At 40.1% G+C, this 26,244-nt stretch overlaps 1 protein-coding gene across 1 annotated transcript; it reads left to right on the plus strand.

Moving 5' to 3' along the window:
- Positions 1–1,458: 1,458 nt before the first annotated feature.
- On the plus strand, positions 1,459–24,998 carry rhot1b (ras homolog family member T1; the record flags this gene model as incomplete). The annotated part of the gene is made up of 19 exons (XM_079264892.1): positions 1,459–1,495; positions 2,849–2,907; positions 2,998–3,079; positions 3,158–3,201; positions 3,283–3,336; positions 3,479–3,531; positions 3,610–3,718; positions 5,502–5,603; positions 5,708–5,806; positions 5,904–6,012; positions 6,082–6,202; positions 6,294–6,378; positions 6,747–6,892; positions 11,812–11,912; positions 12,230–12,360; positions 15,278–15,361; positions 17,284–17,406; positions 17,485–17,687; positions 24,032–24,998. 19 exons carry the CDS (start codon positions 1,459–1,461, stop codon positions 24,147–24,149), a joined length of 1,860 nt encoding a protein of 619 aa, XP_079121018.1. The 3' UTR covers positions 24,150–24,998.
- Between the last annotated feature and the right edge of the window lie 1,246 nt (positions 24,999–26,244).

Consider the following 26,244-nt stretch of genomic DNA (forward strand, 5'->3'; position numbering starts at 1 on the left):
TTTGGTTGGATTACCTTGATATTCATATACAATATGCATTTGCTGTCGACTGAATAGTGCAGAGTTATATTGTTGGAGTACTGATAACATTGGCATACCAATTTTATCGGTCAATAACGACATTAAAGTCCAATATCAGAAATTTTAAAAATTATTTGTATCGTTTTTTAATGACACAAGTTTTACTTGCACACACAAATTACACATGGGAATCTTTAGATAACTCTCTCATAAAAATGCTCCCTGAGCACGGACCACATGTTACAAGCTCAATAAAAGTATGAAAGAGAATTTGTATTAATTATTTGAGGCAGGGGCGGACTTACCATTAGGCAAAACTAGGCGGTTGCCTAGGGCCCCCAGTTCTTTAGGGCCCCATAAAACTTGTTATACACTGATGGTTATTTATTACTTAGTTAATTATTACTAACAAAAATTATGTTTTTGATTAAATTGCATTCGATAAACTGTCAACAGAATGATTATTATATTATGTGTGTCTCAGGGCCACCCCTTCTGGTATATAGGGCAGTGCACTAATACCTAATGTAATCTCTGTGTGTATGTGTGTGTGTGATGCAGTCAGTGAGTTGATCTGTAACTTAAAGAATGAGTTGTCACAATAAATTATCAGTTTGTACCATCAAGTGAAGCAACCCTTCCCTGTCAAATATACACGGTCCTCTCAGTCAGCGAGAGGACTTTTACACTGGCTGTTTGTTCACAATGCAAATAATATACAGTGGTGGAGTAGAAAGTACAATATTTACCACAGGGCCCCATGCCTACTTTTGCCTGGGGCCCCAAATCTCTTAAATCCGCCACTGATCTGAGGATATGAAGGCGTGTAAAATGTACATTTCTGTGATTCAATCTTTGCTGCTGTTATTTATTTCGCCTCAAGGTGGCGCAAGTTGACACGCGTACCCAGTCTGAGGTTTTAAAAAAGAGGTCTCACTCCACGCCATATTCCTGGAACCAGAAATGTCTTCAAAATGAGCAAACCAAATAAAAAGCAAGTAATAAAAATGCTAATATCATATCATCATACCAGTAATAAGATTATTAATTTAGCAGGAATATCATAATTATTTACGATTTAATTCCCGCTCAGCTGAATGAAAGGGGCGTGGTGGAAAGCGCGAGAAAGCACGCACGCACGCACGCACTCCGCTGATGCTGCGGCGTTACAGCAGTCATGTTCGTGTGACTCGAGCTGTTGCAGCATTACTGTCTCTCTGACTGTGTTTGACAGGTGAGGCTCTAGGACTAAAAACACCTCCCACAGCACGTCTCGTGCGCTCTGAACCAGCGGATACCGGAGTTTCAGACGCGAATGTAGCCGTCAGCGAGCGAGCCAGGCCGCCGCGAGCTGGCCGGACGCATCCTTCACCAGAACAGGGGCATAAATGTTGACCACACACTTCTCAGTCCGCTTGGTTGACGACGTTGGAGAAGATGCGCAAGGACGTGAGGATACTGCTGGTGGGAGAGCGTGAGTGGACTTTATGTGTTCTTTAGCAGGGCCGGATTAAAAGTGCACAGGGCCCTGGGCCCAGAGTGTTCCAGGGGCCCCCTTCGCCACCACAACATTGTGAAAATTGTGAATGATACACTGGGAAAACGACATAAATGTCTCGTCTATTTTTGTAACATTCATAATGCTGGATAATTTGTCATGTCTCTCAAAATCCAAAGGGTCAAAACATTTCAAATTGCAGGCTTATCTTTGTCCCAATAAGTGTAACTAAAATATGTATATTCGATTTTCTAATTCAAATGAATGGCTTGTCAATGTTTAGTTTATTTTCTAATTTTCTATCTGAATGTAACATCCATAACGCTGGAATTGCCCATTTCTAACATCTCTCAGCCAATGGTACCAATAGCAATACACTTGTTTCATGTCCAAACTGTCGGTGTATGGCCCTACATGGGCCCCCAGTGGGCGTGGGCCTGCGCCCATAATGTTCATTGGATAATCCGGCCTTGTTCTTTAGGCTGAAATGTGCTTGTCAGGTGTACACTTTGAATTGCACAGATGCTGCAGCTGAGCACGTGATGCTGTGCAAAGCGTCCCCATGATGAAGGTGTCTGCTTTTATTTGATATTTTATTATGTTTTGTTCACTCTTATTTCATTTTAAATGATTTCTAACTGTTAGCATAAGAGGCGAATGGCTACTCGGCTGATTTGAGTTGGTTTTATGCATGTTAGGTTGATATTTTTGTTTCTGCAATTCAATTCAACTTTATTTATATAGCATTAAATTACGACAATGCCATCTCAAGATGCTTTAAAGGCAGGAAAAAAAACATAATAAAAGCCAATTCATAACAGCCTAAATAAGGAAACCAACAGATTGAGTTGGAGGCTCCAACTCAATCTCCCATCCTGAGCAAGCACACTGGCGACAGTGGGAAGGAAAAAAAACTCCCTTTTAACAGGAAGGAAACCTCCGGCAGAACCCGGCTCAAGGACAGGCAGCCATCTGCCTCTGCTGTGTGGGGGGAAGAGGACAGAAAGACAACAGACAACAGGAACTGCTACTCCCGGTCAGGGAGACCTGCATATTCTGGAATAGTTATTAGTAGTTATTAGTGGGTGTGTTTAAGAGTTTTGTTCACAATCCCTTGAAGTAATCAGACATGGTACAATAATTTCGAGTGAACTCTAAAATCCATGACATGACTTGAGTATATTTTCTTGTTGTCACATCAAATCAAGACAATATTCTGAGTTAATGGACTCACATGAGTTTAAAGCTGTAGTAAGCCATTATAAATCAGGCTATGCTAAGCGTTAAGACTGCATTTACCACTCAGCGTTGTCTTCCTCCCCTTCACAGCCAAGGTGGGGAAGACATCTCTCATCATGTCCCTGGTCAGCGAGGAGTTCCCAACTGTGGTACGAGCTCATTTTTATTTTGAGTCTTTCACACTCATGGTTGTGAAGCCTTGCAGGAAGTGATATAAACACACCCTGTCTTTGTCCCAGGTTCCATATCGAGCTGAGGAGATCACAATACCAGCCGATGTCACGCCAGAAAGAGTCCCCACACACATTGTGGACTATTCAGGTACAATAAAAACGCGACTGTGTGGCATCTTGGTAAACTTCCTTGTTTTTATTCCCAACACTCGTGTTCCCTCCACAGAGGCAGAACAGACAGACGAGCAGCTGTTCCAGGAGATTTCTAAGGTGAGTTATGCTTCTCTCAGCACAAAGCGTTTTGACTTTAGGTAAGAGCTTAATGGGTGTCCGTGTTCATCTCTCACACAGGCAAATGTGATTTGCATCGTCTACTCTGTCAACAACAAGAAGTCGATAGAAAAGGTTAGTTCGCATCGTCAGCATTTTCATAGTTTGTTTGCATGTCAGCTACAGACGATAACATATGAGGCTGTCAGTGTGACTTAACGGTGTGGAGATGTGTCTCATAATGGTGAAAATCCTGAAAAAATACCTGCCTACACAGGTGACCAGTCACTGGATCCCACTCATTACAGAGAACACAGACAAAGACAGCAGGTATGAGCATGAACAGCATTTCCCTGCTTCAGTGCTGGTGTGATGCTGTGGTTGTACTGGTGTGGCTGCTGTGTGCAGGGTTCCTCTCATCCTGGTGGGGAACAAGTCTGACCTGGTGGAACACAGCAGTATGGAGACCATACTGCCCATCATGAACCAGTACACTGAGATAGAGACGTGTGTTGAGGTAAGAAGTTCCTCTTTTGAGAGCTACAGTTTGTCATCTGAGATGCTTTGATTTGATCAATACTTGTAATTCAGATTTAATGAAGGAGTTATAGGAAACATGAAGTATCCCATCTTTTTACTCACTTAATGGACCATAAAGTAGGGCTGCTCAATTATGGCAAAAATTATAATCACGATTATTTTGACTGAAATTGAGATCTCGATTATTTAACACGATTATCTTTTTATCTTTAACAACATGAATTTTTTTTAAAACATTAAACGGTGACTTTTAAAAAAATGTCTTTAGTATTCCTTATATTTTAGAAAACAAACAACATGAAGCTTTGTCCTGAGAAAGTGCAAATACTGATGTAAACTGAATAGATGAATATAAGTAAGGATTAAACAACGCTGCGCGTCGTGATGTCGACTCCGTGTCGGACATTATAACCGTCTAACACACGGTTGTTTAATGCGTTTTTACTACGATCCCACACAGTAAATATTTTATAACAAATTTGTAATTCTTTTCTACAACATTTGCTGAAGTATAGGAACTATTTTACGTCGGCCTGGATGTACGTTTTATGCCAAACAACCGCTGTCAGGCTGCAGCGCGTTTCTCTCATTCACCTGTTAAAAGACAGCAGATCTGAACCAGCTGGTTAACGCGTTGCTATGGTAACGCCCCGTAACGGAGGGAAATTACAGTGTTTAACTGGCCGAACTATGTATAGGAAAATAATGCAGCCAGTTGTCAGTGACAATGGTACAAACTATGTTTAGGTGAACTTCCACAACCTACTGCAGTTATTCTACATTGACCTGCAGCCGGAGCCGACTGAGACTGGCCGCCTGGGAGTGCTTTAGGACGGGAGAGGCTCCCGTTGATCCTTCCTTACAGTAACTGCAGAACAATATGTGCCTTCAAGTCAGTCGCCAAAACACCAGAAAAGTCTCTAATAACTCCAGTAAAAGCTGCTAGATTTGTCGCTTTTAACAAATAAAAGTCTCCAGATTTAGTGAGAAAGTCTCCAAGTTGGCAACAGTGTCTGAATGAAAGCAAAGCGGCTGTGGGAGGAGTTTACAGCACAGCGCTGCAACGCCAGAGACGCTCGGTTAGCAGCTGAAGACAGCAGGAGAGGAAACTGCAGAGAGAAAAATAATCACACCCTTTTATTTTTATCATCGTTGAAAACCCAGATCGTAAATCCAATTAATCGCCCAGCCCTACCATAAAGAGACAAACACACACGGCAGTGATGTAAAACTATGTGGTGAGGGCTCAGTCTTTGCATGATGACCACTAGTCCTGATCCCTAAAAGGAAAAAAGAAAGGCTCCTTGTTTGATCGAAGCATTGATAAAGGACCAAACAGAAGAATCGCTGTGAAACTTCTGACATTCGGAGACCTACACACACTCACTGCTCTCCTTTGTTTGTGATGAATTCACACGCTTTTCAGCTCTTTATTGTCTCTGAGCAGAGCATCACCTGTGTGTGTGTGTGTGTGTGTGTGTGTGTGTGTGTGTGTGTGTGTGTGTGTGTGTGTGTGTTTTCAGCTGATTAATTAGACCAGAAGTGTTGTTCAGACAGGTCCCGTGTCTTAAAGCTCCGTCTGGCAGCTACTTAAAGCAGCTCTCAAGCAGCGCTAGCTTTTCACACCGTCACCAACTGACTCAGCTTTCATGTTTTGTTTGCATGCAAAATGATAAAAAAAAAAAACCCCAAAACAAACTGTTTTTATATCTGTAATAAAAATTAAATGAAAGTTTTTGTTCTTTTTCTTTGTTTCAAAGTGTTCAGCAAAGAATCTGAAGAACATCTCAGAGCTGTTTTACTACGCCCAGAAGGCAGTCCTCCACCCCACAGGTCCCCTCTACTGTCCAGAGAAAAAAGACGTGAGAGCAGCAGGAAGCTTTCTTTCCCTTCCACCCAGCTGTCTCCGGCTTGTTCCTGAAATTTCATCTGAGTTGACTCTGAAACACAACATGTGCTCTTGCAGATGAAGCCGCTCTGTGTGAAAGCTCTGACTCGCATCTTCAAAGTGTCGGACCTGGACAACGATGGGATCCTCAACGACAACGAGCTCAACTTCTTCCAGGTGAAGCGGCCTCTGCTTGTCAGTAATCAGAGATGAATTTTCTGGTGCGGATCCGTTAGTTCAGACAACAGCAACGGTTTCTTGTTGCCTCTCTCAGCGGACGTGCTTCAACACCCCTCTGGAGCCTCAGGCGTTGGAGGATGTAAAAAATGTGGTGAGGAAGAACATGATGGACGGAGTGAACGACAACGGCCTCACTCTGAAAGGTAGGACGAGTACGCTTGACTTCTTTTCACGCATGTGGAATTATTCCTGACTTTGGAAACTCTGTCCAGGCTTCCTGTTCCTCCACACGCTGTTCATTCAGCGAGGTCGGCATGAAACCACCTGGACAGTGCTGAGGAGGTTCGGATACGATGACGACCTGGAGTTAAACCAGGACTATCTGTTCCCTCCGTAGGTCTCACTCACACATCCAATCAACCACCAGATGTTTCCAATTAGACAACATCTGAGCCTATCCCTCTCATCTTTCTATTTTCTTCAGGTTGAAAATTCCTCCAGACTGCACTACTGAGCTCAACCACAACGCCTACCTCTTCCTCCAGAGCGTCTTTGACAAACACGATAAGGTACGCCCCCCTTTCGTCTGCTTCTATGTTTACTTTAACCCCTGCCCTGACGAGACACCAGCAGGAAGCTGCTCAATGCTCAAAATACAAACCAAAATACACTCCCACTGCCAACACTGCCTCCCCGCTGAGGTACAGTTTAACCTGTTGGCACTGAGACGGGATTTACGGCAGCATTAGCCGCTGCGTTACAAGGAAAGCCCAAGAGTGAAAGTGACAGCGCGTGTCAAGATCTGTCTGTTGTAGTGATTAGTGTCCAACTGGGTATGTGTGCTTCCGTGTGTTATGCCTGCATGTCTTGGGTCAGAATAGTGATCATTGAAATCTTTCTTTTTCTTAAATGAAACGCTGAACTGTTGGGCTAACAGGACCGCGACTGTGCCTTGTCGCCTGACGAGCTGAAGGACTTGTTTGATGTGTTTCCCTACATGCCCTGGGGCGCAGACGTCAACAGTACAGTTTCCACCAATGACCAGGGCTGGATCACCTACCAGGGGTATCTCTCGCAGTGGACGTAAGTACGCAGAACATTAAAGCTGATATGTGCAGAACTAAATCATCTCTTGCCTCTGGGGCGAGTGATGGCACTGAATCAGTTTATCAGATTGGAAATGTGGAAAAAATGTTATTTAATCCTCTGAGGCATGAATTATTTAAAAAGCAACGCCACATTTTTTTTTTTTTTCACATGCAGTATTTAACTTGTACGGACACTTTTCTTTGTCTTTTATTTGACTTTTTATTTAGTTTATTGCATCTGTTCTATAGAAATATTTTTAAAATAATATGCTGACATATTTATATAATAGAAATATTCTATAAAAATAGACTTGTGTCATTTTCTTGTCTTGTTTATCACTGAGGTGACAAACAACTATATCATCCTCACTTATGAATATACAAGAAAACAGCCTTTAATTAGATGTCAACTCTATCGGACACCATGCGTCAAAGGGTTAAAATAAATGACAACTGTGTTGTTAAAGTTAACATTTTCTCTCTGTGCTGGTACTTGAATGTATCATATTAGTAACATCCCGCATTATTCAAGTGGCAGAGATTTGGGATTAACCAGGTTAAGTCCATATAAGGCAGTCTGTCACTCTATTATGTAGTTACCATGGTTACAACCTCCCATTACTGTTTAATCCAGAGTTTGTGTCTTTTTTTTTTTTTTTTTTTTTTTTTTACAAATAATATGTGTTGCTTGTTTGTTTGAGAAGGTTTTGCAGCTCCTGTGTGCTAACTTGTTTATTTCTGCTGCACTTTGTAGTTTCATCAACTACGGCTTCACACAACTGCTTACTGATGGTGGCAGAAATAAATGAAACACTATTTAAAAAATGTTAAGTTCATTTAATAGTTCCAAGATGGAGGCATGGTGGAAACTTTCTCTTTTATCCAGTGGAGTAGTGGGAGTTAATCACAAGCTCTTTTCAGTCATTTTCACTGAACCGTTGCATCCAGAGACAGATGGAGGTTAAAAAGGATCGATACAAGTGATTTATGCAGATGAATAGGCAAGACAAGTTTATTTACATAGCACAATTCAACAACAGGTTGATTCAAAGTGCTTTACAGAAACAATAAATCATTAGAAAATAAGAAGCATAATTTAAAAGTAAAAACCAGAAATCAAGGGAAAAGAATTAGCATTAAGTAAATAAAACAGGCAGATTTGGAATTGAAATAAACTCAAAATAACTTGGAATAAAAATGACTAAACTGCAGCTGAGAACAGGATGGTCTTTAACCTCCATTTAAATAAACAGAGTGTTTCAGCTGATCTTAGGCTTTCTGGGAGTTTCTTCCAGACATGAGGAGCATAGAAGCTGAATGCAGCTTCTCCATGTCTCGTTATGACTCTTGGAACTGAAAAAAAACCAGATCCAGATGACCTGAGGGGTCTGGTGGGTTCATACTGGGACATGAGGTCTCTGATGTACTTTGGTTCTGAACCATTCAGAGCTTTATAGACCAGCAACAGAACTTTGAAGTCTATCCTCTGGCAGACAGGCAGCCGGTGTAACGACCACAGACCTGGACTGACGTGGTCCACTTTCGTGGTTATAGTGAGGACTCAATCAGCAGAGTTCTGAATTAGCTGCAGGTATCTAATAGATTATTTAGGAAGAACCTGTAAAAATATTGTAACAGTAATCAAGTCAACTAAAGATGAAAGCCTGGACCAGTTTTTTCAGGTCCTGCTGCGACATCAGATCTTTTCTCCTTGATATTCTTAAGGTGTTAGTAAGCTGACTTCGTTATTCCCTTAATGTGTTTTTCAAAATTTAACTCTGAGTCCATCACTACGCCCAGATTTCTGGCCTGGTGTGTGGTCCTCTGGTTTTTACTGGAAGTAACGTCGTTTTGTTATAAGATGAGGTAACTTTTACAGTTTCTACTGTGTTCTAGGTGCATTCACTGTGAGACAGAAACACACATCTTGATTTTGACACTTCTGTGGTAGTCTCATGTGTCTCAGCTTTTATTTTGAGACCAAGGTTATGCATACAGCAGTGTTACTTGCTAATAAAAAATAATCTCTCGGTCATAGAAGTTAGTTTTTGACATTTCTCTGCAGAGAGGCAGTGATGCAGTGTTTTGTGGGCTGCAGTATTTGTGCGGAAGGTGTGTTTCACACAGTTGCAGCTTGTGGTTGTGAGAGAGGGGAAGAAACATCGTTCACTTGAACTGATTACACACACGCTTCACACATAGATGCTTCACTATTTTTTTTTTTTTTTTTTAATCTGCTTATGAATTGGATGTGTGGGAATGGAGACATGTTTGCTTTTACGTGGGTTAGAGTTAGGGACACTTCGGCATGTAGAGTTGCTTGGAATCGGACCACCGACTCTCCAGGTTGGAAGACGACTGCGCTCCCTCCTGAGTTACAACCACTATTCTTACTTTTTAGAAATTATCTGTTGTAAAACCATCAGTCTGTGTGGGCTCACCATGGACAGAGAGGTCAGGTGAAGACGTGGGCCCAGGTGAACGCACTGTATACTTTTTGGCTCGGAGGACCTTTAAGTCTACCAGGAGGAGCTGGGATGCTTGGGAGACGAGTGTATGGGATTCCCTCCTGAACCTGTTCCCCTTTGTGATACAAGATGGATGGATAGATTTTAAACTAGAAAAGCACAGAGTTCCTGTTCTTGGATGGTAGTATCCAGAATGTTGTTCCTGGTCTGGATGGTAGTATCCAGAATGTTGTTCCTGTTCTGGATGGTAGTATCCTGAATGTTGTTTCTGTTGTGGATGGTGGTATCCAGAACGTTGTTCCTGGTCTGGATGGTAGTATCCAGAATGTTGTTCCTGGTCTGGATGGTAGTATCCAGAATGTTGTTCCTGGTCTGGATGGTAGTGTCCAGAATGTTGTTCCTGGTTAAGATGGTAGTATCCAGAACGTTGTTCTTGGTCTGGATGACAGTATCCAGAACATTGTTCCTGGTCTTGGATGACAGTATCCAGAATGTTGTTCCTGGTCTGGATGGTCGTATCTAGAATGTTGTTCCTGGTCTGGATGGTAGTATCCAGAACGTTGTTCTTGGTCTGGATGGTAGTATCCAGAACGTTGTTCCTGGTCTTGGATGGTAGTATCCTGAATGTTGTTTCTGTTGTGGATGGTGGTATCCAGAACGTTGTTCTTGGTCTGGATGACAGTATCCAGAATGTTGTTCCTGGTCTGGATGGTAGTATCCAGAATGTTGTTCCTGTTCTTGATGGTAGTATCCAGAATGTTGTTCCTGGTTAAGATGGTAGTATCCAGAATGTTGTTCCTGGTCTGGATGGTAGTATCCAGAATGTTGTTCCTGGTCTGGATGGTAGTATCCAGAATGTTGCTCCTGTTCTGGATGGTAGTATCCAGAATGTTGCTCCTGTTCTGGATGGTAGTATCCAGAATGTTGCTCCTGTTCTGGATGGTAGTATCCAGAATGTTGTTCCTATTCTGGATGGTAGTATCCAGAATGTTATTCCTGGTCTTGATGGTAGTATCCAGAATGTTGTTCCTTGTCTGGATGGTAGTATCCAGAATGTTGTTCCTGGTCTGGATGGTAGTATCCAGAATGTTGTTCCTGGTCTGGATGGTAGTATCCAGAATGTTGTTCCTGGTCTGGATGGTAGTGTCCAGAATGTTGTTCCTGGTTAAGATGGTAGTATCCAGAACGTTGTTCTTGGTCTGGATGACAGTATCCAGAACATTGTTCCTGGTCTGGATGGTAGTATCCAGAACGTTGTTCCTGTTCTTGATGGTAGTATCCAGAATGTTGTTCCTGTTCTAGATGGTAGTATCCAGAATGTTGTTCCTGGTCTGGATGGTAGTATCCAGAATGTTGTTCCTGGTCTGGATGGTAGTATCCAGAATGTTGTTCCTGGTCTGGATGGTAGTATCTAGAATGTTGTTCCTGTTCTGGATGGTAGTATCCAGAATGTTGTTCCTATTCTGGATGGTAGTATCCAGAATGTTATTCCTGGTCTTGATGGTAGTATCCAGAATGTTGTTCCTTGTCTGGATGGTAGTATCCAGAACATTGTTCCTGGTCTTGGATGACAGTATCCAGAACATTGTTCCTGGTCTTGGATGACAGTATCCAGAATGTTGTTCCTGGTCTGGATGGTCGTATCTAGAATGTTGTTCCTGGTCTGGATGGTCGTATCTAGAATGTTGTTCCTGGTCTGGATGGTAGTATCCAGAACGTTGTTCCTGGTCTGGATGGTAGTATCCAGAATGTTGTTCCTTGTCTGGATGGTCGTGTCCAGAATGTTGTTCCTTGTCTGGATGGTAGTGTCCAGAATGTTGTTCCTTGTCTGGATGGTAGTATCCAGAATGTTGTTCCTGTTCTTGATGGTAGTATCCAGAATGTTGTTCCTGTTCTTGAAGGTAGTATCCAGAACGTTGTTCCTGGTCTGGATGGTAGTATCCAGAATGTTGTTCCTTGTCTGGATGGTCGTATCCAGAATGTTGTTCCTGTAACCTGTTGTGAACTTCTGGATTTTCTCACCATTTATTGTGGAGTTTTATGCAGATGTACTGAAAATGGTTCTATTTCACAATGAGGAAGAATCCATCACAACATTCCTGAATCCAGATGCTGATTAGAAAAAAATATCATGAAAATCCATCCAGAAAAGAAAAAAGTTCCCTTCGATACCTTGCTGTTAGTCTCACTACTCCTTTTTAATTTACTGCTACATGTTGCATTCAGTGGCAGCTTGGAAATGTGAGTTTTCTCAATGTTTTCAACAAAAATCAGCTTTTACACCAAACAAAACAGCATTTTTGTGTAACATTGAGAGGAGATGCCAATGTCACTTTCTACTCTGGACACTAAATGCAACGTTACTGTGTGGAAATGAATTTGATGTGTAGCCTTTTATTGCTCATTTTACTGTTTATATTTAGACTTTTATTATGTTGTTGTGCAGATTAACAACTTATCTGGATGTCCAGCGCTGTTTGGAGTATTTGGGTTATCTTGGTTATTCCATAATTGCTGAGCAGGAGTCCCAAGCAGCAGGAATAACAGGCAAGTTTGTATTAATATTCATTTATTGCATCAAGCTTTTAATCTTAGCAGCATTTGATTGTAGTCACAGTAATATGTTAAGTTATATTACACTTTTTTTTAAAAACAAAAATCCCCATGTTTTTATGTTTGTTTGGGGGAGTTTTTTCGTACAATGTTTATTTAATCGCCAAGCAGCCAGTTAACAGACTCTTTGGACGACTGAAGCAACAGTTCAGCCTGAATGTTGGTGGTGAGGTGACGAACTGCGGGCATGTTTTTGTGTACAGCGACTGTCTAAGCTAATCCTACCTGTGTGTGTGGTTTCCTCCCTGCAGTGACCAGAGATAAGAAGATTGACCTGCAGAAGAAGCAGACCCAGCGCAGCGTATTCCGTTGCAATGTCTTTGGAGAAATAGGGAGTGGAAAGACCGGCTTCCTCCAAGCATTCCTGGGAAGGAACCTCATGGTATGGAGTCAGAACTAAAAACACCAGCACCAGAAGGTTATTAAACAAATGCTGAAAAGAAAAAAAATGGTGATCAGCCACAACATTAAAACCACTAACAGCTAAAGCGATTAACTCTGCTTATCTCATTACAATGGCACCGGCCAAGACGTGGGCTATATTAAGCAACAGTTGATTGATAAACTGGAGTTGTAAGCTGGAAAAGCTGGCAAGTAAAAGGATCTGAGATCTTAGGGCCAGAGTGTGATGGCTGGCTGACTGGGTCAGAGTGGCAGGGTCATGGATTCAATGGTGTTTTCTTGTGCATTCAAGACTGATTTTTGTTTGTTTTTAGTTACCATAGCAACACAAAGAGCTGGAAACTTTTCAAACACCAGAACGCTTTCATTCGTCTCATTAACAGCGACGTCTTTATCTGATCTTAAATATTGTTTTGAAGCCCCGATGAAAGCTTTTTTTTCCTTAAAAGTAATTTTCAGGGTTTTATTTCAGATTAAATAAGTTTTTTGGAATCTGTTCTGCTGAGGCGCAGCAACCTGCTTAAATCTGCTTTATGGAAATATTTAAAAGTGGAAATCCAAAGCAGCCACTTGTCATTTCTTTGGTCCGAGTGGTTTGTGAGGCAGAAGTCACGCCTTTTTTTTAATTAAATGAACAGTTTAACTAAACACTTCAAGTTTTAACACGTGGCTGAATTCATCAGTTTGGCTCAACGAACTCAAGCTTAACCTCTGAAGTAGAAAGTTAAAGTTGTAGATCACATTTGCTGTGGGAGGCCTTAAAGGTGGAGTATGTAAGATTTTCAATATTTTCAAAATAAATTAGCTAATAAAATAACTACAATCATAATTAGATAGTTTTTTGAACATGTAGGTTCCAGTCTGTTCATATTTGATGCGTTATTAAATTACAAGTTTAATTAATGACAAATGACAAAAAGCACTTTTTTTTTACTGGTTGGCAAACATTTAAGAAGGGTCTTTGTCATCAATTAAACTTGTAATTTAATAACACATCAAATATGGACAGACTGGAACCTACATGTTTTTAAAAAAAAAAAAACTATCTAATTATTATGATTGTAGTTATTTTATTATTTATTATTATTTATTAATTTATTTTGAAAATCCTATATACTCCACCGTTAATGCTTCAGTTGTTATAAAACTAATAATAAAAAAATATTTAAAATATTATGTGACCGGCAGTGCAAAGGCAAAACCTTATAATTTCAAATAACTGCCCAGTCTAGAGTGTAGGAGGGAAACATTTGGTGCAAGAATGAGCACAGACAGTCTTCTCTAGATAAAAGTTTTATTTACCACTGTAGTGAACAACCATTAAAATTGAAAGTTTATTAACAAACAAGAATAAAATGCATAATAAAAAGGATCCGGGGTTGTCCACGAGAAGAGGGCTACAGCTGTGGACACAAGGATTTAATTTGTTAGGGTCAGGTCTCTCTGCCTACTGCGACCAGGGCCCACCAGGACAAAGCAACAAAAAAAACACATGTAACTGAATATAAAGTGTCACTTCCCAAACCAAACAAAAATACCAAAATCAAAACAAACTAATCCGCCAGGCCACAGACAGGGTGAAGTCCTGATCACCAGAATGTTTGGCCTAAACAACTGGAGCCAACCTCCGGAATTCCCCCATAAAATCAGAAGAGACAAACGCTAAAGAGGACAAAAGACACTCTCATAAATGAGAATAAAATAAATCCACACAAGAAAATTAAAAAGACAAAACAGCAGTGTAAATGTAGCTGCGTCTAAAAGGTAAAACAACAGAAATCAGTAAAGAACAAAAACCATAAAAGTTTGCTGGTTGACATCCAGATTACCTATTATATTCCATGCTCAGAGGAGGAATAAACCTCTCCCACACTACTCAGCCACCTCTTGATAAAAGCAAAAACCCCTTTTAAAATTAAATGAACCATTACAAAAACAGAACAAATTAATTAAAATAACTAAAAAAAAAAAAAAAAACACCATACCTCGTACCGGCCGGCTATGTAGAACCCCTGTGGAAAGTTTTACTACAACAGCTGGCGTCCTACAACAAAACCATATTTAAAAATACAGCACAAACCAATCTGCAGTAGGTGCACACAAAACACCTACAGAGCCCACACACCACGCTACGCCCACATCCAGCAGATTCCCATAGCGTAAACCCAGCTGTTTGCTTGTATTTTAATAGGTCGGGGCAAATTGACAATCAAGAAATATGTCGTCCACTACCTGGCTACGGCAACCCAGGAGTGCCAAAAAGCCTGCGGTTAAAATTACATTTACAATGGTTATCCAGAACTGTAGTTACGCTCTCACATACGTTGGTTGTATGTTTTATGGAGCCCATTCTTAAATGAGTGGATCTTCACTTTCTTTTCAGTTCAATCAACATATTCGCCATCTATATGGACCAACAAGAAGACGCAACATCATGAATCAAACGAACTGTGTTGCAATGATGGTTTCATGTGAAAATAAGGCAGAACTGGAAAGATTTTAAATGTTTCACAGTCAACAAGCTCCTGGAGGGTTTGCTTTGCTGATGTTGCAGCGTACCTACCAGATAAATTGTGAAGGACATACTTCTATGTTTGCATCCTAGAAGATGTGAAAAACGATGCTGTGATGATCGTTGTCGACCTGATACAGTGGCAATAAACAGAAGGTTTCAGACTGTCAACAAGCAGAAGCTTTGTGACAGGATTTCACTAATGTAACACCTGACCTTTCTTCCCTGACTGAATATATGAAGCTTTTATTAAAATAAACAGATGGGAATGCCAGTCTAAGGGGTTTTCACCATAACTCATAAGAGAGTGCCAATAATAAGGAAAATGACTCATAAATCATTATTTACATGAAATTTTATATGACCTCCTTTTCTTTCTGCTCAGTGGCAACAGATGATTAAGGAGGAACACAGATCGTACTACGCCATCAGTACAACCTATGTTTACGGCCAGGAGAAATACCTTCTTGTGAGTATCTTAATTAAATGTATGGTATATACAGTATCTGGTATAATCATGTATTCTGAGGATTGTGTGTCAGATAAACAAAGCTTTCTTACACAGATCTTGTAGTATCTAAATCTTGCACATGCTACTGAAATACAGTATTTATTTTTAGATTTCAGACTGAACAAGCTGTAGTAGGCTGTGAAGTGATGATCAGCCCATCTTGACACGCTTAGCTTGGCCTGTTATATAAGCTTCTTATTGTGTTGCTTTTGTTAAGCAAGCCGCTCTTCCTGTTTGGAGAAAAGTATTTTCATTGTACTGCTCTCTATTTAAAGTAGGATTTGCACATGCAGCAATGAGCTTTATGCGGATGTGAAAGCGTTCAGCATTTGAAGAATAGTCAAAGCAGTGCAGCTTCATGATGTTCAGCTAAAGAGCTCAACTTCAGCCACTCTGTTTTCGTTTATGGCTCTGTTTAAAGCTGAAAATGTCACGTTTTACGGCATCAAATTCTGCTCTAGCATTTATCTTCACAGGATGGTTGTGCACATCTCAGCATTTTGTTCTTTGTTGAATATTCTCAACATCTTCCCAACGTGTGTCTCAGTACAGAACTGTACAGTAGACTCACAAGGTGTCATGTTTTAGTGAAAGAAGTGTTGCTAGAAATATTTTTAGAGGAGAAAAAGTTCCTCCATCATATTTTTAAAAAACACAGTATGTCAGCTTATGACTGGACAACGCTCCTTCAGAAAGCTAAAGAAAACAGTATGAACTACAGTAAACATCAGAAGTATACCACATCTATAACAAATACATGGAATAAGGAATGAAATTCTGATGACGTTCCCTATCGCAGGACTTTAACTTATGATCTGTTAAAGCTCATACAAAGAACAAAGCAAGAGAAAACTTTTTTTTTTTTCATTTTTAATTTTTTTGCTGAAAGAATAAGAATCAGTGTTTATTAAAAAATGGTTGGCAAAAAAGTTTATTATAGTGATGTTCAATATTTGCTTTTATAGCGATATCTGAAATACTGATTTTGTCCAACTCTTAACTTCCGATATCAACCAATATTTTTAGAGTGGGTTGTGTCAAACAAACCAAAACATATGGAAAACTATACATGAGATCTTAAATTTGGTCATTTCGAGTTAGTGGAGACGAAGCTGAAGAGTTTGGTGTATATATGCATGTTTAGACGTTGTGTTATTAAAAAAAAAAGGAAAAACAAATGTTTATTTCTTCTTCCGATAGCGATAATTTCTGATATTGGATTTTAATACCGATATCGGCCAATAAATCTGTATGTCAATAATATTAGACATTTCTAGTACATAATAGAGTAAGAACTAGGGGTGGGAAAATCAAATCGAAAAATAAAAAAATCAGGATTTTTTTTGCTTCACAATTTTAAAATTGATTTTTTTTTTTTTTTGTTAAATCTTTTTTTTTTCTTTTTTTTTTTCCAAAATAAATAAAAATAATCCACTATAGAATTTTAGTTATTTCTGTTGTTTTTATTCATCTTTTTACTTGTCTTCTTGGGCATGAAAGCAGAAGAATGATGATCTGGCTACTGGGTTGTTTTTTCTCAGTGAAATCAAGAAAAATGATGAGCCAAAAAAAAAAAAAAAGTTTTATACATATATTTTGTTTTTATCTTAAAAAATCAGCAATATTGAAGAATTATGAGGATCGCAATTAAAACTGAATCGGCACCCAAAAAATCCGAATTGAACCGAATCTGGACGAAAGCGTATCATCACAGCCCTAGTAAGAACTGTAAAATGATCCAAACCTAAAACAGAAACACTTCCTACAGGTATGACATACCCAAACCTAGCTGTAACGCTGCGTAATGTACGCTTACATCCACACATTATGATGAAACTCATAAAAGGTTAAAATGTTAAAAGATAATCTGTCCTCTCCAGCTTCATGAAGTATTTCCCGACTTCGACTACCTGTCTGACGCTGATCTGGCCTGCGACATAGTCTGCCTGGTCTACGATATAAGCAACCCTTACTCCTTTGAATACTGCGCCAAAGTCTTTAAGGTAAAACTCCGTCTGTGGCACCGAATGAGAAATGTCAGCAGATTTTAATACGTGACTTAATCTGCCTTTCTTCCTCAGCAATACTTCATGGACAGCAAGACACCGTGCATGATGATTGCAGCGAAGTCCGACCTGCCGGAGGTCAAACAGATGTACGGCTGCAGTCCTCTGGAGTTCTGCAGGAGGCACAAGATGCCGCCTCCTCAGTCCTTCACCTGCAACACAGCAGCAGAACCAGACAGAGAAATCTACACCAAACTCACCACTATGGCCATGTACCCGTATGTATACAAGCATCTCATAAACAGCCTCTGTCTAAAAGTTTCATGACTGTACTTTGCATATTTTATCGATGAAATGCTCCATGTGGTGGCTTTGATTTCCTAACGGAGGCCGGAAACTTGCATAGTTTCATCCCGACAGTTCATTAAAGACTAAATTATCAAGATTTATACCATAGTCTGTGAGAATTAACTGGCTGTTATTTTTGTATATTGTCCCACGTAGTTTGGCATCACCATAGCAACGCGTTAATCAGCTGGTTCAGATCAGCTGGCTTTTGACAGATTAATGAGAGAATAGTGCTGTAGCTTGGCAACGATTGTTAAGTATAAAAACTACATCAAGGCAAACATAAAGTAGTTCCTATACTAGTATAGGATATACACTATTCACAAAAAGTTAGGGATATTCAGCTTTTGGGTGAAATTTCACAACAAGCCTAAAATGCATTCAAACCTGTACAGGTGAACTTAATGTGATCTTCTCTAAGCTTTTAAATGCAAATGTCCAACTGTTAAATGTTTCAATAAATTTTGCACAAGTTGCTGTTCTCTAACAAGGAGCTTAACGGCAAAAATCACGGCAGGTGTGTGATCCTTGAATTGACCAATAAATGTCCTGGTTCAATTAGAGCTGGTGTTTAAACAGTTGTCCTCATCATGCTGTTCACATTTTGACATCATGAGACCAAGACGACACCTAACAATGGAACAACAGTCCCTTGCCATTGCGATGCTTCAAACAGGACGTTCTCAGACAGAAGTGGCCACTGAGCTTGGAGTGTCACAGAGTGTCATCAGCAGGTTGCAACAGAGATATGGAGAGACTGGAAGAGTCACAGAAAGGCCTAGAAGTGGACGTCCTTTGGCCACATCCCGTGCTGATGACCGCTACATTGTGAACACTGCCCTGAGAAACCAGATGATGAATGCCACTCAACTCCAGGCACGTTTAAGAGAGGTGAGAGGCACCCAAGTGTCACGTCAGACCATTCCAAACCGTTTCCATCAGCGTGGTCTGCGTGCTAGACGACCTGCACGGGTACCTGACCACACCACCAGGCACAGGCATCATCGTCTTGCATGGGCCAGGGAGCATTTACGCTGGACGAGGAACCAGTGGGCCTCAGTGCTGTTCTCTGATGAAAGTCGATTCACACTGAGCAGAAATGATGGCCGGCAACGATGTTGGAGACGTCAGGGAGAGCGCTATGCATCAGCCACTGTTGTCACCAGGCCAGCTTTTGGTGGTGGCGGTGTTACAGTGTGGGCAGGGGTGTCCACTTGGTACAGAACTGCCCTACACTTTGTGAATGGTACAGTGACAAGCCCATACTACCTGAATAACATCATTAATCCAGTGATTGTGCCCCTACATGAACAGCACAGGCCTAATTTCATCTTCATGGACGACAATGCTCCTGCTCATCGAGGCCGCATCATCAGGGAACGGCTGTTGGAGACTGGTGTACCTCAAATGGAATGGCCTGCACTCTCTCCAGACCTGAATCCCATTGAAAACCTGTGGGATCAGCTGAGCCGTCGTGTAGAGGCTCGAAACCCTGCAACCCAGAACCTCAATGACCTGAGGGCTGCCCTTCAAGAAGAGTGGGATGCCATGCCTCAGCAGGCAATAAGTTGCCTTGTGAACAGCATGAGACGTCGTCGTCAAGCTGTAATTGATGCTCAAGGGCACATGACCAGATATTGAGACGTTCAAATTTTTTGTTGTGGTGTAACTACCATTGTTGTTACCTTTTGTGTTGAATTAATTTTTTGAGATGAGGAAATCAGTAGTGCATCCTTCTACTTAAATGTCTTACTTTTATGATATTATATCACTGTAGCATGAACATATTGCATTTTCCATAAATTTCACCTGAAAGCCAAATATCCCTAACTTTTTGTGAGTAGTGTATATAGCAATATAACATATTTAGCAAGTTTTGTAAAAAAAAATAAATAAATAAATAAAAGAAATAAACATTTGTTATAAAATGTTTACTGTGTTTACCATGGAATAAGCAGAACAAACAACTCACAGATCCACAGAGTCTCGAACATCACGATGCGCAGCTTATATACAAGTCGTGCATTAAAAACCGCGTAATGCACGGCTCCTTGTTGTTTATTCTTCACGTAAGAATGTGATAGTTAAAAATAAACTGTCCTTTAAGAGGAAAATTATTCATCTGTCACAACATTTAAACTTGACTTCATGGGAAACTGAACTGGCTGGGAAGTCTCGTAAATCCTCGCAGACTTTGTTCCAAGCGTCATTATTCGACAGCATGCACGTCACATGCATTAATTCGCTGACCTTTTAACATGCTGCTTCACTCAGAAGCCACAGTGTTTTGCGCTGTGGGTACACAGCATCCCTGCTGACTTGTAATGTTAGTCTTTCCCAGAGGCTCACATGCTAGCACTGAGGCTGCACCTCAGCTGTTCCCTCACACCGCCTCCCATGCACATCACCGGGTTTCTGCAGGGACACCATGTAGAACCAGAGGAAAATAAATCTGCATGCTCCAATGTTTTTGTGTTGCTGTAAAGTTGAAATGATGTTTATTCTCTTTCTGTGTGCAGCTCACAGAGGAAACACCTCAGCTCTTCTTTTAGACTCTGGTGGTGACCTCCTTCAGCTAATCTTTTTCTTTTGTGTGCGTGTGTGTCTTGTTAAACCCTGTGTGTTTGTAAATGCCGCTGTGTGGTGGTGTGTTTGCGTCCTCCCCTTATCTCTCCTCAGCCATGCCCGGCTGCGCTGCATGTGCACTTGTAATCGGTGCACTTTCTGCTTGTGTCAGAACTTCCTCAACTCTGAGCTTCTGCAGACGGTCAGAGCCAAAGTCTACGCTGTCGTGCTCCGAAGGTCTCTTAAAACTTCTCTTTTTTCCCCTCTTTGTAATGTGTCGCCACGAACATCGCTTGCTGCTTTTGCTCATTTCATCTTTTTCACTCTGTCTTTATTAGTCGTGCCATTGGCTGTTGTAATTACGCCTCATAACAAACTCACAGAATCCAGCCAATGAAAGTTATTCTTACTAACAAATACTGTATAACCTAAATAAAACTAGGGTATCTTAGAATTCTTGCTTACACCAATATTTATTTCACTAAACAATGGTTTAACTAATTATATTTGATAAATATTGGTCTTTATTTTTTGACCAATAGTTACTGTATTGGATCCAATAGAGTTCCTGTAAACATTGAAGGTAGAGTATGTAAAGATTTTCAATATTTTCAAAATAAATTAACTAAATAAATAACTATAATCATAATTAGATGGTTTTTTTTAACATGTAGGTTCCAGTCTGTCCATATTTGATGTGTTATTAAATTACAAGTTTAATTAATGACAAAGACCCTTCTTGAATGTTTTCTGACCAGTAAAAAAAAAAAAAAAAAAAGTATTTTTTTTCCACCAGTAGGGGGAGTATAAACCCATTTATTGCAGAGCGGCTCTGAGCTACAGCTCACAAGCGATTCCTGCCCTCATTGCTGGTAAGGAGGAGGGGTGAGCGGTGAGTTTTGCTCATTACTGCCAACCTGTGGTCGTTTGTGGAGGTAGCAGTTTTGTGGTTTTGCTCACGACCTGGTGTTTGCCACCTGGTGGTGGAAAGAATCGCCTTGAAATCTTACATACTCTGCCTTTAAAGTCCAAACAAACAGTCCTGTGTAAATGTGTAGAGCTTCATATGTTTACAGGTGTAGCAGCATATTGAAAAGTGTGCTAATATAGATGAAAATATAGTAAATAAGGAAAAAACTTGAGTTTTTACTGTTATAATCAACTTCAGAACAATATTTGGCATCAGCACTTTTATTTGTCAGTTCACTCTGAACCCTCTTACACGAGTTTATTTTATAATTTCTTTAAAAAGTCTTCAGGAAAAGCTCCGCAGGTTAACTGAAAGACATTGCAAAGTTCTTCTTTGGTTATTGGCTTCTTCTTGCTCTGTTTCTTTTTGCCAAGATGTCCCAGCAGTATTCAGTAATACTGAGGTCCAGACTCAGGGATTCATTGATTTATAAGGCCTGTTGCCACTGAATGTCTGGTTTATGTGTCATTTAGTGTAGTTAAGCCTTTTTCCCTTCTCCCTTCCTTAAGAAGGACTTTTTCATAGCCAGCCTTATGTAGAGACTGTTTCTGATGAGGCTCCAGTGAATGGTAGATGGATTTGCTGATAGACCAGACACATCTCTGTCTTGTATTCGGTTTTTCCTGGATATTTTTTTTCTTAAGGACATTATTTTCAGATGGACTTATGCCTGGCACTTCATGTGTCCTCCAGTTGTCCAATTAATTCATTTTTATTTGGCACTAACAGCACGTTGGAAGTTCTCAGTCATCAAGCGCCTAAAGATGCAAGTACAAACTGGTTTTCTTTTAAGTGATCTGTTATGTGTAGACACAACACAGTTGAGTAAATGATGATTTGATCATATGTCAGTGTTAAACGGCCAAACACAATACAACACATCCCTCTTGAGATGATTAGGTGCAAAGTCTGGACTGAAACTAAAACTAAACAGAAAACCTGGAGAACTTTTGTTTAAAGGTCCCATATTATGCATAATTTCCTTTCTAAATGTTTTCCAACAGTCACACGTGTCTCCATATTCTGTGTATGAGGGACAGAACTTATGAAATTCTGTTGCCTTCTGAATATGAGTTTAAACAGGAGAGTCTGAGATCTTTCCTTTTCACCATGACCACCAGCGAAAGCCACACCCTCTCCCGGAGAGGGGCGTGGTCTGGGCGTGGACTGGGCGTGGACTGGGCGTGGACAGGCCCCACTCATGAACATTTAAAGGTTCAGACACAGAAACAGCCTCTACTGGCTGAAATGGCTAAAATTAGGAAGCAACCCTGAATTTGGGGAAAAACACATGGAAAAACAATGTTGTTGGACTTGTGACACCCAGATGAAAATGATGAAAAAATATATAATATTAACCTTTAAAAGAATTTTAAAAGATTAGTTTGAGGAGAAGAAAGACCAGAAGTGAGTTAAGAGACACTAAGAGACTTTTGCTGTTTTTAAACCAATTTGTAAAAACTCGACTGACTTTTGCTTCACTTCAGTATCGTTTTAAAGCTTTTTCCAGTCAGGACTGCTGTGGTGTTTGTCATTTTTGTCTCCGTACTTTTTTCCTTCTTTTGTTGTCAGATTCATTTGTTTTTGTGTATTTAAAAAGCAACTTAAATTATCCTGCAGGAAACTTGATAATCTGCTACTAAAGTCATAAACAAGTATATAGAAAAAAAAACTACAAAAAATAGTTTTGAGTATCAGAGATTTCTTTTCATCAAACGTTATTCTTTTTAAAAGTCATTTACGTTTCTCATAGAAAATTGTTTTTTTTTTTTTAAATAAGGACTGACAGGAATTTTCTTTGTGTTTGCCCTTTAGCCTCAAACCTGCTACATCCTCCACAAGAAGCGAAAACTTTGTTCTTCTAGACCCCGAGAAGAAAATGTTCTTGTTCAAGATTTAAGAAAGTTCAACACATCTAGCAGAAGTTTTTTCTTGCAGAGCTCCGAGAAGTATTGCGTGATTGGTCGGACATTCGAGGTGGGCGTGGTTAATGCGGAAATTTTTGCTGATGTTTTGATGAAACAGCTGGTTGATGTGGTGAGAAATGACGAACATTTTTACAACATGTAGCATTAAAACACACAGACCAGCCGCATGCACAACCTCCCCTGATGCAAATGAAGTTTCTCGTTAGATATGAAATAACAGGATTCATTGGACATAAAAGCAGACATCCCCGCTGCAGACGAAGCTTCTCGTGGAGGATGAAAGATAGAAAAGAAATTTCTTCTTGTTCTTTCAGCCTCTAAAACCAGAACAAAGTTCTCGTTTCTCATGGAGAATGTCACCGTCCTTCAAATGGTATCAACCTTCCTTCTCCTCATCTTTTATGCAACTAAGCTTCCCTGGTCTGGTGTAAGAGATCTCATCATTCTCTGCTAGTTTTGTCAGCTCATGTCATAACTAATCCGTCACATCAGCCGTCATTTTGTCTGCCATGTCTGCAGCAGCTCCATGTGTCAAAGCTTCCTTCTTATTCTGTCGTCTGCTCTCATTTTCTCATGTTCTCTCTCTGTCAGTGACGTCTCTACTGACCGTTTATCACTCTAACAGACATTTTGGTAAAATGAAAAACTTCAGTTTTGTTGTTTTTTTTTTTTTTTAACATTGTCTGTCAGTTATTGTAAGTAACTTTTTAAAGCAGGAAATCTTTCTCCTTTTCTCTGTCGTTTTAACCGCCCACGTCTTCCTTCCATTCTGCTGTTTCCTCCTCAGTGTTTATATCTTTCTGTTTAACAGACACATCAGCCAAGCAGACCTGAAGAGCTCGACCTTCTGGCTGAGGGCGAGCGTCGGCGCCACGGTGTTCGCCGTGCTGGGCTTCGCCGTGTACAGAGTTCTGCTGAAAACACGGTGATCCTCAGGCACCCCCAGCCCACCCTCATTACCACGGTACTCATTGGAGCCACTTTTGACCAGTCTAAACATTTACCTTCCCAGTTTGGATTTAGTATATGAACATTTTTATTTCAAAAGAAACCAATTGTCATGATTCTTTTGGGGGGAGGGGTTCGACTGTTTTATTCCGCTGATTTTCTTGTCTCGAGAATAAAAGAAAAATGTTTTATTTTTTACTAAATTGTTTATTTGCTTAATCTGTTATCTGCAAGTAAGTGAAGATAATATATTTATATTTATATGAAAGTAGAGCTGAGTTGTAGTGAGTTACATGAAGCTGTTTATTCTGGTTGATGTGATGAACAACCTGATGTTTCACACAGCAGAACAGGCTATATGACTTCTGTAAATACTGTATATAACACACTCTACATTTGGTTTTTCTTCTCATAATGGGCCATATATCACTGCAGTAGTTCTAGTTTAAGCCTGCTTACAGAAACATTCACTTTTATTGTCTACATGGACAGAAAAACAGCCAAATTCCTGGACACTTAATGCCACTCGTATAAACTGAACGCATACTTTGCCGCTCTCTTCTGTTTCCCCTCATTGGTCTCTTTTCATGTTTGCATATGTCTGTGTTCAGATAGAAGGCATACATTTTGTGTGAGCATGCTGCCAAATTTAACCACATTCCAGCGTTTTCAAGACTTGCTTGCTAGCGAAGATTCAAGTCTTATTTCTTCTGTTTTAGTGCAGAACAGAGGCTTGTTGGATTGTTCAGTCGTTGCTGTGACACCTCTCTATGTCACCAAAGATGCAATATAATATGACCACAAATGTTACGTTTCATGCAATGATAACTTCTTGCCACAAAGTTTAGTTCATGTATTCCTTCAGTCCTGCCTTTCCAAAAGTTTACAATAAATTCATGTCTATAAAATGAATCTGTTTTTTTTTTTTTTTTTTTAAATCACTTTAGAAATGCTTTTATTGCTTAATTGATCTGCCACATGTTAATGTTTGTTTTGGACACAAGGGGGCAGTATTGCTTTAAAAAAAGAAACCTTGTATACATCTTTTTAATTCACAGTGAGACGTGTAAACGCTGTTGATATGTTGAGAATAAAACAGCAGCCTCCATAATGAGCTGGTCTGAGGGCATGTTGAGGAGATCCGTACAAGGTCAGGCTGTTTAGCATGCAGGAATCAGTGGGAAGACTTTAACTCTTACCTGTCAGCTTGAAAGCATCACTAAGTCAATTAAATCCAAGTTTAAACCGTATTCATCAAGCTGCTGTAGTGTGTCTGAATCTTTGTGTCGTCACAGTTGATTTTTTTGCGACACTTGGTGATTTCAGAACCATCCACTGAATGAATTTGGTTCATCTTCAGTCAGAGCTTTAAGCTTAAACATATGAAGCAGTCTGCTTTTTCTCACATATGAGCATGGAAACGGTGGCTGCATTTTTGGCTGAGTTTTCTGCTGAATCTGCTTCGTCAGGACATCGGTAATGAATCCTGACAAAGCAATACCTAAAACGCAGAATGGAGCGCTGCCTTCCTTTTTGCTCAGGGCGGCATGGAGACACTTTGATGTCCTTCTCGGTCTTCATGTCACACAGTGGACAAAACATTGATCTACTGTCGGGTTCACTTCAGGTCTGCCTGCTTGACTTTGTTAGCGATACAGCTGATGCCATTTGAAGAATTTTTTCTGAACTTCCATGGAGTGTCTAATGGTCCTAAAAGACCTTAGTATGCAGTGTAACACTTGACATTTAAGCCACAGACATATTTCTAACAGATTAACAACGACGTTCTCTTGAACAAACTTGTCATAATTTGATCAAATCTACAAGATTGTCATCTGTTTGGATGACATTGAACCTAACATGTATTCTGCAGTATAATTCTAATAACTAATATCTGCTACAGCGACTGTTGAGCACTGAGCGCTAGTCTCACAGCTACGCTAGTCAAACCTACATGAGCTTAGTTTGTTAAGAAGATAGTTTTATTGTCAGCAGCTGCTTGTTTTCCTGCAGTGGTCTAGTCATTTTTATAGTTTTAAACATTGTTCTGATGACCCCTTAACCTTTGACGATTTA

Source organism: Telmatherina bonti, assembly GCF_933228915.1.
Source record: "Telmatherina bonti genome assembly, chromosome: 3".
In the NCBI taxonomy this organism is placed as follows: domain Eukaryota; kingdom Metazoa; phylum Chordata; class Actinopteri; order Atheriniformes; family Telmatherinidae; genus Telmatherina; species Telmatherina bonti.